This window comes from Anser cygnoides, chromosome 2 (assembly GCF_040182565.1).
Source record: "Anser cygnoides isolate HZ-2024a breed goose chromosome 2, Taihu_goose_T2T_genome, whole genome shotgun sequence".
Taxonomy (NCBI): domain Eukaryota; kingdom Metazoa; phylum Chordata; class Aves; order Anseriformes; family Anatidae; genus Anser; species Anser cygnoides.
Window position 1 is genome coordinate 18900924 of NC_089874.1, and position 18047 is coordinate 18918970.

The window sequence follows — 18047 nt, forward strand, 5'->3', positions numbered from 1 at the left end:
AACTGGTGCAGTAGCAGCGTTCATGTGAAATGCAAGGCATCGCAGGTATGTTTTGTGAAATGCACAGGCAGTAGTTGATGGTGATTTTCATTTCAGTCCTAACAGTGAGGTGTATTTGGACATGGGATTTCAAAATGTGGTATTGTGCTGCTTTTAAAACACTGTTCTTCAGTAGTAATTTTCTTTTTCCCAGAGGTGTGTTTTGTCCCATAACTAGCCTCGGAAGCTTATTAGAGTGTAGAGTGTCAAGGTCAAGCTGCAGGGCGATTCCTGGTGAAGCGACGTACTTACAGAAGTGCATCAGGGGTTCTAGGAGTCTGCAGTCTCGTCCTGATTTGACAGCCACTTTGATAATTTAATTTTCATTTTTGTTACAACTGATTTTAATGACCTGACTAATGATTTTAACTGCTGAGTCTAGGTATATGGCTGCCAGCCATAAGAACATAAAAGTTGTATTGCATTGCCTGGATTAGAACACAAGAACTTCTGAAAAATGAAGACCTTAAAGAAACCGTGATGGCACCGGCTGACTGCTCCAGGATACAAATTTAAAGGCTTGCAGCCTTCTGGTGCTGCAGGGAAGCTGCAGAGCAGTTGGACGCAGGGTAGGACCCCCGACCATCTGCAGGTGCCTCGACAAGTCAGGGACTTCAGTGGGGCTGTAAGAAAGGGGTCACAGCGGTTTGGGGCACCGCTTCCTGCCCTTTCCGTGTAAATCAGGGGTTGGAGGAGACAACCCGGCAGGCAGAGCAGGAGCAAGGGAGCTCTGGGGAAGCCCCTGACTTGAAGGGCTGATGGAGCTGCTGTAGGGGTTGCAAGGGGTGACCTGTCAGGGGCTTCGGGGAGAGGTGATGACAGAGGTCACCCAAGGGAAGCAGCGCATGGAGCGGTGCTCTGCCAGCACGTCAGCCTAGGGAAACACTGCAGCTTTTCTGCTATTGGAAGACCGACAAAATCTGAGACCACCTGAAATTCCAAGCAGCATGGTGGTGGAGATGGTGTTTTTAGAAGCTATTGCTACGGCTTGTTCTTACAGCAGTTACTTTACGCCTATACCTTTCATGCTTTTTTTCCTTTTTTTATTTTTTTTTTCTCCTCTGGAGGCCAAGTGGAGTGTTGCAAGGAGCTACATGGAGTCACAGAGCAGTTAAGGTTGGCAGGGACCTTTGGGGACTTTTGGGGACCTTTGGGGACCCCTGGCTCTGGCAGGCACAGCTAGAGCAGGAGGCTCAGTGCTGGGACCACTCAGGTCCCCAACCTCTCTGTGCCACTTTGCCAGCATCTGATCACACCTACAGTAAAAAAGTTTTGTTGTTTTTAATGCTTAAGCAGAATTTCTTGGTTTTCAGTTTGTGACCTTTTTGCCTCCCCCCCCCCTTAAAAAACAACAACAACAACAAAAATCATCATCCGAAGTATTCAAGTAGGCTTGAATAGGACTTGAGATCTGAAGATTGCTTGGAGCTGCAAGTCATTAGAAATGGGTCCAAGCTGAGACCTGAGGGGGAAGTAATTAAAGCATTGAACTGTGTTGGTAGTGACAGCATTTGGATTTTTAAAACAGTTCCAACCAGTCTCCTGGTGCAGTCGTTGCTGTGTGATGGTTCTTGTCCCTAGCTGAGGCTGCTGTCACCTCCAAAAGGCAACAGCACTGCCCCGTGGTCCTGACAGCAGTGCCAGTGGTGGTGAGATATGTGCAGATTGAAACGGGGGCTGCCTTTCCCAACTGCCCCCCAGCACAGGGTGAGGCACCGAGGGGCGCAAAACGAAGCTGCTGCTGGAGCACGTGCACGCTGCAGCGTAGCTGAGGCCAGAAGCAGCTGTTGTGCGTGCTCCGCGATGGCAGTAACAGCGTACAGCACGGCCTTACCCTCCACTGCACGCTCCATGATTGTGTGGGGACCCGTAGCCGTTTACACAACTGCTTTCAGTGCCTAGCTGAGATACAGAGAAGGTGCTGCTGTGGCCCCCAGGCCCAGAGAGGGTGAGGAGAAGGGTTGGGGCAATCAACACCAGGACTCCCCTGCTTGCATGGAGTCACTGAGGATCAGGTATCGGCATATTAGGATTTTTCAGGAAGTATTGGTTCCTTGGGGCACATCAGACCAGCAGCTTTTTTGTAGAGTCTGGGAGGGAACTGGCTGAAATCCGGCACTGCAGAGTGCTCCAAATTGTGCCACACACTTTTGGGTTCGGCTCTGAGCCACCCAGCTTGTGCTGGGCTCTCAGCCTGCTCCTGCACTCCGTATGCACGTCCCCTTCACCTCCATGCCAGTGGTGGCTATAGCACAGCATAACTGCTGCTGGGAGTCGCTTGGTGTCGTGTTTGTGAAGCGCGACTTAACATTTACATTCTTTAATTACCCCCACTGCAAGGGCGGCACCTTCCAAGGGATCAGCCTTAAGGTGAGTTTCAAGAAAATTCCTGCTTCCCCCTCAGAGAGAAACCGGAATAGGTCGGTGAGATGATGGATACCTCATTCAGTCGGTTCAAAGGCTCAGGTACGCTTTTTATTTTCTTGCTCCCTTTCTAACCTGGCATTCCAGCAATTAGCTGTTGTCCAGGTAAGGTTGAAACACTCTGTTTTGAAATTACTACTGATGTCTGGCATTAATCTGGGGAAAATAAAGTCAATCTTGTTCCTGATAGTTTCTCTTTTTAAGTCAAACATAGCTACTTGAGACCACTCTAAAAGTTATTAGTGACAAAATACAAAATATAAGCATGCAGCCCTTTATTTTTTTAAAGATCTTTGCTTATCATAGTTCTGTATATTACATTATGGTGTTATACAAATAAATTTATTTACAAAACCATGAGCTATGCAAGCTTGTTGCTTTTTTTTTCCTATTTGACTGATACCCATCCTTCTCACCCCTTCCCCATATATATTTTGAAAGCATGCATAAAAATTAACTTTGGTGTGGTAAAACTACTCTATGTGCCCAGCCACATACAGTATTTATTTATTTATATATATATATATAGATATGTACAAAAGTTTGCCAGTATACAGAACAGTACAGAAGTGTACATTTTAAAATCCACAATGCAATACATTAATGGGTTACCAGGTCTCAGTAAAACAAAACTGAAGGAAAAGGGTGGATTTAGCTAAGGAAAAAAAACAAACCAAACCAAACTAATCAGCAACTACCTCTATATGTGTAAAACAATTTATTTTTTTCTTGGCTTGGCAAATTCTTAAATATAATCTGAATGGCAGTGCAATAGGTTGAGTTGCCTCGTACACACTAAGAGCAGTCTTGTTCTGTTTCTGGTGTAGAGGTTTACTGTCCAGCATACTACTTTCAAATGTACATTACAATAGTATCAAAATGTTTTGGCAAAAAGATCTCGAAAGGAACCATGACATTTGTTGACAAAAATAGAAATCTGTAACAAAGCTAAATAACACCAAAATAAAAGAAAAATATTTTAGTTTGTTTTACAGTTGTGTAGAATCACACTTTAGTATATCTCTGTTCACGTCTAGTCCCCATAATGAAAAATAGCTTTATACAAAACAACTTACTAAATTTTTCACCATACGTTTCCCCATGCTCAGTACACCGCTGTGCACACGCACTCGAGTTCACTCACACACCTTCACACTTTTTTTTTTTGTCAGAGGTGCTGCCTATAGGAAGAAAACGCTCCGTTATCAGTACAACAGCAACAAAAGGTTTACAAAAAAAGCTCCACGCTAATCTAGTGTAGTAACTCAGTATTTAGCACGTGATTAGTATTATGCCTCCAGCAGTACAGCAAAAAAAAATAAAAAAAAAATAATCACAAACTGGTTACGCTCCCTGGTTAAGATATTGGCTGCAGCTCTTTGACCAAAAAGCCTCGGTGGACGTGCGCTGCGCGTAGCCTTTAGGCTGGCTCCTTGGCCGGGGTGGACTTGCTGGCACTGCCGTTCTGCGCCTTGTAGCTGGTGAAGCTAGGCGTGTGGATTGTCCTGATGCTCTTCACACCTTGGGTCAGTGAAGTGGGGGAGGTAGAGGAGGGAGGGGAGGTAGAGGAGGAAGGAGGGGGTGGCCGGCCGTTTTGGGTCTGCAGCGAGAAGGAGAGCTGGTGGCCTTTCCCTGCGTGAGCGGGGCTCTGGAGCTTGGAGGAGCCGTTAGCGACAGAGGGGATGAGGGAGGTGGAGTACGTTATGCGCCCTGTCTGGGGGCCGAGGAGGTTGGAGGAGGGCAGGGATGTTTTAGCGGGCGGATTGGGGGGGTTAGGGCTGTCACCGCTAGGAGCAGGGGCAGAGCTGTTTTTCCCAGAAGCGGGAGAAAAGGCGGGGATCTTAGAAGCAGGTAGGGTGGGGGAAGTAGCCTTATAGTCCCCACCAGCTTTCTTAGCACTTCCATTAGCCTGCAAATAAAGACGGCAGGAGACAGTTTGTCAGAAAGCCAGTAACACGATAAATCAACAGGACCTGGGAAAGTAGCCCTACAGAGAGTAAGAATTAACAGTTTGAGGCCTGAGCTAAGTCTGGCAGCCGTGGACTGGACCTGGTAGAAACCCCAAAGTGCACAACGAAGGATGCAGAGAGAGAGAGAGAGAGAGAGAGAGCACGGACAAAGCTTTCGTGAGGAGGTGCAACTAGGGTTTACAGACCGTTCACTACATTGGCCATGCTTCTGGGTTATTAACGTGTGACTAGACATGTCCGGCTGGAGAGTTAATGTGCAGCTACTGCCACCTAGTACACCGACAGGTTAGTGTCCACGGCCTCCTGGCAAGGCTCGGAGCAGGAGCATTCCTCGTCCTAAGGAACCGCCGCGCTTACCGGAGGGGAAGTGAGCAGGTAGTCGACATCTGAACGTTACAGCTGAACACCACGGGTTAAAAAAAAAAAACAGAACAAAAACAAAACCCAACAAAAAGCAGCAGGTGTTTTATTGCAGACAGGCATGCACAAGCATGGTGAAAAGGTCAGTAGATACGGTCATGCCCCCAGGCTCCAGGACGTCCAGTTAGACCTCGCTCGAAAGACAGGCATCCATTATTTGGTATCATCACAGTCAGTTACTGGAGGTTTTAAATAAACAAGCAACACGAAATGTCCATCCAAACACCGGGGTTAGGGTAAAACTACCTGTCTGTACTGGCGTGGGTCCTGCAGCTTGTGCTGTTTGCCTGCTTTCTCCGTGCTTCCTTGCCTACTTTTCGACGCCATGGGGACCGGCATCCTGCTCGTCTGCGGGGCGGCGCTGGGGCCCTGTGGAAAGGAGCGGAGGGGCAGGGAGGGGAGACAGGGAGAGGCGCCGTCAGCACCGGCGTGCTCCAGGGGGAGGCCGCACACCATGCGCCAAAACAAAGCCGCAGGGCTACATGCAGGGAGAAGTTCAGGAGCTTCACGCCACAGGTGTTAATTTCGAGAATCAAACGGAGGAAAACTGCTCAAACTACTGATCAAACTGGATCTCGTGTCAGTGCCGCTCGTCATGTCACACAGCAGATTATTTGACCCAGCTCCCCTGCGTTTGCCCATCACCAATCAGCAGCAAAAGTAAACCAACCCGACGGGCTATTAGCTGTTAGACACCTCGTGGGGAGCCCAAACAAGCCACCTGAGAGGAAGCAAACAAATCACAAGACCCTCTTGTTTAATGGTGATTATTGCAGATTTTTAGAAAGCAGCTGGGGTTTCGATTTGTCGCACTAAGGTACCTTACGTGCAGTGGCTGGGGTGGGCGCAGGGGGCTCTACAGCAGCATGGCTCTCATCCAGCACTACAAGCTCTCGGGGCGGGGTCTCTGGTACTATCTGGGCAGAGAAGGGGACAGAGCTGCCCTCAGAGCTGTATGTGCTTTCAGGGATAGGTTTGGGGCTCATTTCACTGATGGTGTTTTCCAGCTGCTTTATGGTCTGCTCAAGGCTGTCTAGCGTTCGGTACGTGTTCTGCCGAATTTCGTCAGTCCTAGACAGGGGCACTGCAGCGCCGGGGGGGGCCTCCTGCTTCCCGGGAGGACTTCTGTCGGTGTCCTCAGGCTGAGACCTGGTGATTTCAAACCTCTTGGCCTCCTTGTGCTGCTTAAGGGTCCCGTCTTCCTCCTCCTCTTCATAAACCACGACCTGCAAGGTCTTCTTCCCAGTCTTGGTTCCCGTACGTATTGCCTGCGTCAGAGCAGCCAGCTGCTTTTTAGGGAATTTAAACTTAAATTTTTTCTTGGAATCCTGCCTGCTCCCAAACTGATCAGCAGAGTCCGAGTTTGTTTCGGTGTGCAGCCCATATATCTGACTGTATTTGCTGAAATTTGTCTTTGTGCTCTCCTGCTCTGCAGGAGACCTGGTGTCTGCAGCGTCAGAGGAAGCCTGCAGGCTGAACACGTACTGCTCGCTGAGGCCGTGGGCTGCCGAATACTCTGCGATCGCTTTTCTGTCATTAAGTACCGGCGGCTCCTCCTTCTGGCTCTTAGAAATGCCACGCACTTCATTTTCTTCCTCCTCCTCTTCCTCTTCTATCTTCTCCTCGGTCATCATTTTCTCCAGCTCCTCATCGCATTCCTCAAAAATCGTAGAGAGCCGCTTATAGGCTGACCTGATATCCATCGGCTCATCGAAAATGATGATGACGGGCTTTTTGTCCAGGCAGACTACGGGCTCCTCGCCTTCTGCGCTCTCTGGGATACCTTTCTCCGACGCCACGTCCTTCCTCGCATCGATGTTGACCGTCTGCACATCGCCACCCTTCCGGCTGACGATGTCGTGGACCTCCCCGCTCGAGAGGACCTGGACGGCGGTTTTGGTGATCATGAAGGCGATGTTTTCTGGGGGAGGGCTGTCCTCGCTCGGCGAGCTGGCCGGAGAGTCCATCTCTTCAGTGCTGTTACTTCTCGCCACCCTGGGTCTCAGCACGACCTGACTGGTGGTGGCTGCGGGAGCTTCTTGCTCCTGGGCGGAAGGAGGGGGTCCCGCAGCCTCCGGCGGGTGCCTCGGCAGAGGAGCAACGCTGCTGACGGGGACGCGCCTGCCCGTGCTCTGCGGGGCTTCGCCCTGCGGCAGGGCCTGGCAAGCGTCTCGTGAGAGTCCATAGCTCGGGTTTTGTTTTCCCAGTTCGACAGCTGGAAAATGGGATCCTAAAATATCTTGAGCCCCTCTTCGTTTTTCGTCCTCTGGCAAACTGGCCCCAGACAGGTTTGTGCTCGTATTCTGGAGGTTTTTCTTAGAATAGTCTCTACTGTCTACAAACAAACCCTTGCTAAAGGTAGGACTGTCATTCATTGAAAAGCCAATTTTACTGTCATCTGTGCTGGATGAATCAGAACCCAATTCTTCGTCAGTTTTCCCTTCCCTCTTCTCTTTAGGATGGTCACTATCTGTGGGAGATCCTGTTGTAGCCCCATACACCTAAGGGGGAAAGTCGGATTACTCAGTTATTCAGGGCTGTTACTTTTACAGGACTTTTTTTTTTTTTTCCCCAAAAAATTAATCATCATATTCTCAGGGGAAGCGCAGACCTTGTGAACTCACCACGCGGTTTACTGCTGCAGAGGCATGTCTGAAGCTGTCAGCTGACTCCTGTATTTCTGCAGGGCAAAATCCCAGATTCTGGCAGAGCAGCGCAGGACGTTACTGCTCTGTGCTATGCATGTGGCCAGCACGGCTTGTTACCTAGGGCTCCTGTTTTAACAAGGCCTCCAGCACATGCAAGGCACGCTAGTTACCTTATTTCCAACACGGTGCTACCTTGGCCCATTTACCTCTCAGTTAAAAAAAAATACCTAGTTTGTATAAGGTTGAAGTTGAAAGGTTCATGGTATCTGAGCACGTTCAGCTGGGACACTTCAAAGGGAGACTGGTTGTAAGGGCTGACGGCAGGGAGCTCCGGCTTGCCAGCTCACCACAGCACCAAATGACACTCTGGATAGCCCTGAAAGTAGGTTTTCTCCTGGAAAAAGCTGACGTTCAAATTACAACATTTTGCTGCTTCTAATGCTGCTCACACCTGAGCCGTGCTGCTCTATCACGGTTAGTATGGTCACAGTCCAAGCATTTTTAAATCCCTACTGCAGCTTAAAAGTTCTCCTTCTTTCAGAATTACCAGTGGCACCCTGCAGCACCCTTAGGAGTGCAGAATGACAAACGAGCTACGTTCGTTTTTAGAAGCAACTCTGAACAGCATGCAGAGAGGTCAGCCTCTGGCTTGAAAGCAGTATGGTCCCAGCAATTACACTTTCAGGGACACTTTTTCTTTACTTTTAAATGAGGTCTCCTGGAGATGCTGTTTCATTATACTTTTTTTTTTAATTTATTATTTCTGGTTTGCTTTGCTAAGTGCTAGTGGCAGCTTAGGATAAACACCAATCATCAGGGTGAGGATATGACCTGAAGAGACACCACATCTGTGACCGCAGCAAGAGAGACTACAGTCAAAGGATGGTTTGCTGGGAAGGAAACAAATCTGGCATCAGGTGACTGAAGGCAGTAAGCCAAAGGCATGGCTTGAGAATAAAAACTGACTCTTAACACACACGAAGGAGGGATTATACTTATATTAGCTTCAACATGTGCAGAAAGTCAGCCAGGAGAGTCACTCGCCAGCTGAGATGAATAAGCGACGGTACAGAAATCCACGGGTTGGCTAGTGCATGTACTTCCAATGCATACAGGAGCTCACAAGGTACATTTTCTACGTCTGTTGTTATATTTTCTTATATACTGTGTAAGCATCTTGTACAGAAGAACTTTTATCAAAACGCAGAAACAAGAAAGTTAGCAGTAAATCAGAGTCACAGTCCTACTGAAGGCACATCAGAAGTAACAAGTCTGTGCAGGTGCTCCGAGACTCCCTCGAAGTCCCTCTTATTTCTAAAGAAAGAGGAGCGCTCGCATAAACCAGCCACAGCCAGCGAGGCATTGCTGCGCAGGCTGATGCCACCTGCACTTCGTGCTGAGAGCGGGTGTAAGAACAAAACCCCAGGGCCTGTGGTCACCTCAGGCCCAGACCTGCTGAAGCAGTCCCATTACCTGCCAGAGCAAATCCCAGACTTAAGCCAGTCCATTTAATGGCACTCGTTGCCCCTGGCTACCCTGACTCTGTCACTGAATTCCCACTTCTCTATATTTTTTTTTAGCAAGTTGCAGTTGTTCCAAGCGTCAGTGCAACATCTCAAGGTGTCATTGTACAACACACCTCGTTTTATGAGTTGTCGCCTTTCTACTAAAAAGAGAAAAACACCTCTTTTTTCTCAAAGAGAAAAACATCTCATTCCTCTATGAGTTCACCACGATCACAAGGCTCCATATTCAAAGTCCGTAAACCACTCTGTCATGTCTGATGACAAAAACAGATGTCATTAACCTTAATTTCCTGGACCGTTTTCCAATAAATGGCAGTTTATGGCAATTACTTGGCAGCACCTTTCAAAGAGACATCTGTGCTACAGCGTGTGTGGTGTCTTGAGTGGTAACCCACGTTTTGAAGTAACAGTATGATCTTATTCTGACACTTGTACTGACAGGGACAGGTTTGTTCGTTCGCCTCCACAACACTGCCATACACTACACAACAAAGCAACTTTTCCTCTTAGTCAGTGCCATGAACTTGTGCCCGCACCCAGCCAGGTGCTTGCAGCTTTAGACCAGAAGTGCTGTTTGAGCAGCTCCAAGCCAAGCCCTTGCGTTCAGTGCTCAGCCCTGGCAGCAGCGGCTTTGCTGGGGAGGGCCTTTGATGCTACTAAATATCAGACACCAACATCTAGGGGGGTCACCACCTGCTTTAGAGCTGCAATGCTCTGTGCAGCTCACCATGGTTATATTAAGGCAACTGGGTTCTTCCCTGCTTTTAGGACCTATCGAAGATATTTTTTCCTCTCCTTCCTCAGTTTCTGTTGAAGGAGGATGAAGTGCAATGTTAGCAATAAAAACCTTGGAGAGGATTTACTCATACTCATGAAGGTGCACCGGAGAAGGTATTACCGCTATTTCCACCTTGCACACACTCACAAGAAAGCACTACGATGTTGAAATGCTGTGCTGAAAAGCTGTGGTTTCTTCCCCACCCCATCACTTCACTGCGAACTGGCATTTGGCTAACAAGCTCTCATGCCTGCATGACCACCTAAACCCAACCATGATTCAATTAATTATCCTTAAACTGGAAAAAGAAGTCTGCAAAGGCAGCAATGTTTGTCCTATTCTTCATCTTGCATATTGGCTGCCCACTAATGCCAATCAACTCAAATGACATCCCCAGTCCAGACAAAGCTGTGAAATCTACCCCAATTTGGCTACAGACCCAGACACGTGGCATTTCTTGTAAGTCCCAAGGATTCATGTCCACGTGTGAATTTTTGGGCCCTAACTTTCATGAGCGTGAATTTGGCCCAACCACCTTGACTCTGTCTTCCAGTAAACCAAATGGGACTTCTGAATATCTAATAACTAGGATTGACAAATGAAGAAAATAAAGCATAAAATCTCTGAAGTGGCTCTTGAAAGGAACCACTAACTCTCCCCCAAACAAGAACGAGACCTAGGAGAGATGATTCAACGTCCATTGCCAGAACAGCACTGGAAGGACTTTCTGAGAAGAGCATCTCTTCAGAGGAAACCGGAAAACTTTGATTTCCCAGAGTCTTAAAACCTCATGCAATCCTTGTGTAACTGCTGATGAGACGCATAATGTACATCGGTATAACACTCCACCTGAGTGTTTCTGACCCATAGTGGGATAAAAAGAAGGAAACCACTGGGCAGTGGTTGTTGGGGGTTAGAAAGAACAGGACACGAGATATAAGATTAGTTTTAAAGTAAGGAAAGAAGGTTATGCCAAGACCGGGTGGCATGTTTGCAAACGCCACTTGTTACCTTCTTTTCCTTGTGATGCATTAAAGTCCCAGGCCTTATGTCTTTAACATGTGTATCATTTCTGGACTGCTCAGCATGACTGTTTGAGTTTACATCCATAAAAGAGCACTTCTGGAAAGCCTAGGAAATAAATACTGCAGGTTATCAGGAGACCAAGTAGCTTTTACACAGAAATGTCTGGCGATGACTAGCTACAAACAGAGCATTTGTTTTTCACATGCACAGCAGCTTGATACTATTTACAACTTCATGATGTAGCAGATTTAGACTATGTGACTAAGACAAATAGGGCATACCCACCAATCTGCCAAGACCATACTCAAACTCATCACACTGACCTCAGCATCCCCTGATGGGGCAATGAAGGCACACAGTGGTGCTGCAAACTACCCAAACTTCACTAGGAAGTCTGACAAATGTTAGGCTTGGAACAGTACCCACTTCCCAGAGACTGATACATCCTCAGAATCCTTATCAGACACATTTTGGCCTTGACCACACATCACCTAATGACGAAACCTGAAGTTTTATGAGTTAAAATAAACAAAGCCCAAAGCTCAGCTCACTTTATTCCATTTACTGTCCTCAGGCACTTTTCCTGTGCTCCCTTCATGCTTTCTCACCACCATTCCCAGTGAGTATTAGCAAGACTTTGCTGTTTCCATGGATAGGACGAGCACCGCTGACATGTATTTTCCAGATTTTGTCATCTGGAAGTGGTCTGTCTGTTGCCTGCAGAAAGGTGAGGAAGAAGTGGAAGCAGCAGGCTTCCACTTCCACAAGCATGGTGAATAAATGAGAAAAGAAGGCATGTAATACCTCTTACCCACCCCTTGCTGTCCACTCAGCTACCACATTTGCCGGTTTCATTGCACATCATGCAAGAGCTACACAGCTCCCCGTACAGTGTTATTAAAACTTCAGATGTGTCTCTCCCACAGCCTTCACTCATGCTCCAGATGGTGGCAGTCCCCTTCAGGCTCCTCCTGCTCTGGAAACAGCCCAACGTATGGGCTTGGGGACCACTGGCCTCCCACTGTGTTTACCCCAGGACAGAGCCTGGACTTTTCAGCCCTTTTGCTATCCTCTTTCCATTTCCTTTGGGTTTCTCTACCCAGCTGGCTCCCACACACAGAGAAGCAGAACCATCACTGCCACTACTGCGCAGTCCTGGCTCCACATGTCCACCACTGGGATTCCTGCATGTCGCTACTGCCACTGACTGCCATCAGTGGGATGCACAGGTGGGACATCTCTGCCAGCCAGGGGAATGAGGGAGGAGTGCTCATGGGAGTCAAACACAACGTGAAACACAAGAAGATTATATTTGTATGCCATTTGTTATGGAAATTATTTAATTCCTGGCAACTCTCATGAAATTAATAGCCCAGACTACCGACTAGAATCAAAATAAAAAAAAAAAAAACTCATCAAAATTAAAAATTCTTCTTCTCATATTTCTTGCATGTTTATGTAAAATCAGAGAGAGAAAAATAACGAAAAAATCCAGTACAAAAAAATCACGGTGCAGAGTTTCTGCTGGTTTTCCATTACATCCTGTTTTTATGTGTTTCCAGATTAGGGTATCTAAGACAGAACTCTTAGAACAAGTAGTCCTACTCCCCCTGTAATACAGGGTATGGGCTGTCCACAGCTTACCCATTTATGAGACCAATGATGTGCTTTTGAGTTCATCTACAAAGGCATTCTCAAAGTCCTTCTGACCTTAGAAGAATTCACCATGTCCCTTGGTAATTTGTTAATATATCAACTTTGCTCTGAAATATCTATCTGAATGTCCATGTTTGTGCTTCAGCAGCTGATTATTATGCCTTTTTCTGCTAGATTAAAAAGGTGCTTCCCATGAAAGTACCTCCACAGTGTACTCAGGTCCCTTCTGAACCTTTATATTCTTAACACCCATTTTAAATAGGTGATGCACGGACACAGTCATGGACGCTGACCTCACTGATCCTCTGTACACAGAGATAAAAACACTCCCTGTTCTCACATCTACACCTAAAGCAGACATTAACTTTGTGGCAACAGCACTCACCTGGGAGCTCCTCTCAAGTTGTTACTGCAACTCCTGCTCCTTCCCAAGACATGCAGTTGTGGTCTGGCCTGTATTTGTTGTTTCTCATGCAGACTGTACATTTCAGTGAATTCAAATGCATTATGACCATCAAGTGATTGCTATCGTATCCCTGCTCTCATACGTCACCAGTTTTAAGATTTAATCTGATTTTAAGAATAAGGATTTTAAATGTATTTCCAGGCTGCTGATGAAAATACAGAGTGGCACTGGGCCAGTAGCTGACCCCTCCAGATCTCACTATATACACCTGCACTGAGGGCAACACTTTCAGAACCAGACAGCTCTCAATGCTCTTGAGGTTGGCTTTTTTTTTTTTTTTTGTATACTCCATGGTGCCAGATTTTAATCAGAATGCTGTATGATAGTTGATCAAATGATTTACAAAAATGTTTACACGTATACATTTCAGTTTTATCATAGAATCACAGAATCACAGAATGGTTTGGGTTGGAAGGGACCTTGAAGATCAAATTCCACCCACCCCGCCATGGGCAGGGACACCTCCCACCAGACCAGGTTGCCCAAAGCCCCATCCAGCCTGGCCTTGAACACCTCCAGGGATGGGGCATCCACAGCTTCTCTGGGCAGCCTGGGCCAGAGCCTCACCACCCTCTGAGTGAAGAATTTCCTCCTTGTATGTAATCTAATCTAAACCTACCTTCTTTTAGCTCAAAGCCATTACTCCTTGTCCCATCACTCCACCCCCTGACACAGAGTCCCTCCCCAGCTTTCCTGTAGGCCCCCTTTACGCACTGGCAGGCCGCTATAAGGTCTCCCCAGAGCCTTGTCTTCTCCAGTCTGAACAACCCCAGCTCCCTCAGTCTGTCTTCATAGGAGAGGTGCTCCAGGCCTCTGACCATCCTCGTGGCCCTCTGGACTCGTTCTAATATGTCCATGTCCTTCCTGTGCTGGGAGCCCCAGAGCTGAACGCAGTGCTCCGTGTAAGTTTAATCAGTCTAACCATTTACCTGATCAAAGAGTGTTGTTTTCTTTGAACAGCCCCGTGTTCCATTACATTGTGTTAACAAGAACCACAGTGTATGTCTGTCCTTTAGTTCTTCATTAATTGAACCCCAAGCCTGGCTTTCTCGCTCTGCCTATGACTGGTATCAGACTAATCAGTTTGTAGCTCCTGGATCAAACAGTTTGACCTTTCTAAAACATGGCACCCTGTCAGCCTTCTAAGAGGTACCTGGTATTTTGATTATTGTTTAAAATGAACATTGCTTATCCTCAAAGCTAGCATTTCTTGTTGATCTAGCAAGCCTATTTCTCTTCCACAGCTCCCCTCAGTCTCCCTTCACAGATTTCCATCTCTACTTCACTGCTGCAAGTTGATGCTTTCCCTGAGACATCAGACAATGAGACAATTTCACTGCCCAGAGTTTCCCTGTCTCGTTAGACACTAGCACACAAATGGGGGACAAGGGTAAACCCTTGCTCTTGCTCTCTGCAAACCAGCTGTTTGATGCTCTGGTGGGTGAAAACTGAGCAGAGGGGCAGGGCGCACTCATCGTACAAAACAGTCACTGCTTAATATCCACACCTGTCTTGCAAACACTCCTGTGGCAGCACCAAACCCGCCTTTTGGTGGACAGCAGGGAACATCTCATGCCATGACAGTGCTCTGAGCCATCACAAACATCAGAAGTTACACGATCCAGTTAAGATGATCCACATCTCCTTTCCTCCTGAGGACATGGAAGAGGACAGAGGGTGCCCCAGGAGGCTGGGACTCACTGATGGCAGCTGGAATAGTTGGCTTTTACTGTAGCATCACAATCACTGTGCTAAACCAGCCTATGTGCTGTCAAGTGAAGGACCAGCGAGAGAGCACTACTTCTATACCACTAGCAGAGTAATACACTAGTTACACAGCAGGGAACAGCAGATGATTCAATGGCCAAACACTGCAGAAAACACTGGGCCATGGCACAGAACAAGTGAACACAGCTCACCAGGAGCACACCCCGTATTCTCCATTCCCACCAGTGTTAACACAAATGATGGACTCTCAGTACCTTGTGTGTCTGGGACTGTGAGAAATTCTATGCCAGGGGCAACCACAACAAACGCACACCAGTTTTTTACTTGACCCATCTTTGTGTGTCTTGAGAGGTTCTCCAGTGGCAACCTCTGCATTCTTGAACACTCTCTCGGCTCCAGAACTCTTGAACAAAATTTGTGTGATGCTTGCTAAATGTGTACAATCCAGCACAAAAAGTGGAACTGGGTGAGACTGGCAGACCTACTTTCCTTCATGTTCAGAGCTGGAAATTGTGCTGAGGCCCCAGAAGTGTTACTGAGTGCAGATTACCAAAGGGCATACTTGTGCATGTGCAGTGCAAAGGCCTACCTGTAATTCTGCCATTATTTTATCTCCTTCCTCTTCCTCTTCGTCTTTTACAGCAGATGCTACAGCAAGCCCTGTGTTCCGAGACAATGTCTGATCCTCTTTAGGGGTTTTGGATTGTGCTACTTGCTCAGCATCTTCACTGCACTCCTACAAAGGCATGAAAAAGCACAGACAGCCAATATAATTGAGCCTTCTGATGAAAAGCAAACACAGTAAATTCAGCACTGAAAAGGACTTGTGGCAAGGTGACGCTTCCTTTTTAAGCAGATATTGCTACTTCACATGAGTAGGATTAACAGCTTCTTCACCTGGGCTTCCCTCCACTTCCTTCAGGGGACAGAACGAATGGGAAAAGGAAGCCCAGAAAAACTAATTTGGAACATTTCTGAAAAAATGCTCTCAACTCTGAGCTGATCTTCCCCATCTGTTTAAGGCATGCTTTTTTATTTTTAATCTTCTTACAACTCTAAATGAAAGCAGCTTGTGACTTGCCTTCTGTATTGCTAGGAGATCAGTGCAGCAAGGCTGACTGCTGTAAACAAAACTGATAAAACCTTACTTGATCATTTGGCTTAACAGCAGTGTTTCCTGCTAGGCAGCTTCAGTAGCTCTACAGGACGTAGCTCTGTCTCAACTTATTTTGTGGTTTATAGACACAGCCCAAGCCTGGGAATGTGCCTCCATGCCAGCCATTCATCAACAATCTGATTGCCTAGAGTCTGAATCATCAAACCTTGACAGCAGCAGCCTCTTTCCTGGCTGTATAGATGACCTCTCCTGATCTCGTTGTGGTCAGTCCTGACCCCGGAAGGTAACTGCGGCGTGGAGGTGGAGGAGGTGGGGACTTGGTCAGCTTATCGTTATCCTGGTCTGCGTCAGGAACATCTTCTGCAAGTAAGCAGGGTAGCACAGAATAAACATAGGTGAAGAAGGGAAACAAGCATTTGCAGCCCTGCCTCAACCAGAAAGAAAGAAAAAAAAATCTTAAAAGGTTCTGCTGCTGAATATACATGAACAGAAACACATTTGTGATCCAGGTAGAACCTCCTTGAACAAAAACAAACAGCGCAGAAATTGCACAGCGTAACCAGATCACTTCACCCACAATTGTTCAGCAAAATTCCTGTCCCCCACATCACTGCAGCTGGGATTTCAGCCCTCGGTGGGTGTGATAGCTCAGCGCACTTCTGGAAATCGACCAGTGGTAAGCACAGGGTGCAGATTCAGCTGGGTGCCTGATTACAGATAGTGCCCCTGCAGCCTCCTTTGAATGCTTCAGCATTTGTTTTCACTTTATGTACTTCTGACTGTTGCAGGAAAGCACAGCTTTGCTTTGAGTTGTAACAGCCGTATATACATTTTGATAACCCACAGTGATTCATTTTCCAAATCCAGTATCTGAGCAAAGCCAGCCCTTGCTTTCTGAGGGGAGTTTTCCAAGACAAGACCAGTTTCTCAAACTGGTATTTCCCCCACACCCAGCTGCTTCCCCACCCAGCTGCAACTTCCTCTTCCCCACCACCACTGGACAGCATTTTCCCAGCAGCAGCATTTCCCTGCCCGTGACCTGTCCCTGTGTGTTCCTGGTCCCAGGCTAAGCATCATCCATGGCAGCAGCCACTGTTTTCACACCGCTGCTTCCAGTGTTTGTTTTCAAGGGTGAGAGAACGACCTTTCTGCAGCTACCCAGTGTTATATAAACAGCTGGAATGTACATAACCCAGAAAGAAAAAACCTCCTACTTTCAGATTACCCAGCTGGTTAGGGTTAAGTATTCTCTCTGGGCAAGTTATTGCATAAGTGTCTGCTCCTGGGGCTGCATCAAGCTCCTCTGATGCGCTGGCCCCTCAGGAGGGTTTGAGCCCTTGGCTGACCCAGCCTCATCTTTGTTCTCTTCTTAGATCAAATATTCTTCAAAGCTGCTTAAGCTTAAAGAAACGCTCTGCTGCATTACCCCCCTCCCTGCTTATCTGGCACTGACTCGCAGGATTGCAACAAGAGTGATTTTCTAGAGGCACACTACATTAGACTGCTGCTTTTGTCAATACACACTACTAAGGTTTTCACGGCATCAGGCGTACTCTGCCAGCACAAAGTAAAATCTGCTGCTGTAAAAGCCAGGTTGTTCTCTAAGATGGTGTACAGCAGACTGTGGTGTGGGGCCTGTGCAAATCTCTGCTCCTTTCAATGGGCTCAACCTATTACCCTCAAGCTGATACAGAGGCTCTGAATGCAAGAACATGCACGTTTTTCTCACACTTAGTAAGTCTGCATGCAAGATATGGAAGGCACAACGAAAAAATTATTTCATATTTGTGAGACTTCCATCTCCATCTTCAAAAGGAGAAACAAGAAGGAGAAACTCAGCCAAGAGAAATGATCAATGGCACGTGCACGGGTTCTCAAAAGCCAGTCCCACTCCCATTTGATTGTAATGGGGTGCGCTTACTGTCAATGTTACAACACTGGGCAAGGCATGAAACTCCAAAGCTGAATTTCTATTTTCTTTCATTTATTTCATTTCTCCAATCTAAGTGGGAAGGAAAAAAAATATTTGAAGGAAAAAAAATGAGGAAAAACCTTATTCTAGTATTTTTTTCTTTGGCTGAGCTCTTCTCCCGTATTTATTAAAGAGGGATGAGCAAATGGATAAATACATTTCACTGAGTCTGGGACTACCCATGATCAAAAATGCAGCTTTATGAAACCTTCCCTGGTGCCAAACGGCTCAGCACTTCTGTGAACAAAATGGGAGTCGTTCATTGCCAGCCATTTCA

At 47.0% G+C, this 18047-nt stretch overlaps 1 protein-coding gene across 28 annotated transcripts in view; it reads right to left on the bottom strand.

Moving 5' to 3' along the window:
* Positions 1 to 2723: 2723 nt before the first annotated feature.
* Positions 2724 to 18047, bottom strand: part of KIAA1217 (KIAA1217 ortholog) — a 363381-nt gene continuing 348057 nt past the window's right edge. For 21 of the 28 annotated variants that reach the window (XM_066991591.1, XM_066991590.1, XM_066991600.1 and 18 more), the window contains 6 exons: positions 16004 to 16158; positions 15271 to 15417; positions 10817 to 10936; positions 5675 to 7354; positions 5100 to 5222; positions 2724 to 4372 (listed from right to left, as the gene is read on the bottom strand). In XM_066991591.1, coding sequence (XP_066847692.1) covers positions 3884 to 4372; positions 5100 to 5222; positions 5675 to 7354; positions 10817 to 10936; positions 15271 to 15417; positions 16004 to 16158 — 2714 coding nt within the window. In that variant the 3' untranslated portion in view covers positions 2724 to 3883. Of the gene's footprint in view, positions 4373 to 4882; positions 5223 to 5674; positions 7355 to 7477; positions 7556 to 10816; positions 10937 to 15270; positions 15418 to 16003; positions 16159 to 18047 lie in introns of those variants that run through there. The other 7 variants (XM_066991603.1, XM_013172055.3, XM_066991605.1 and 4 more) reach the window with 6 other exon arrangements.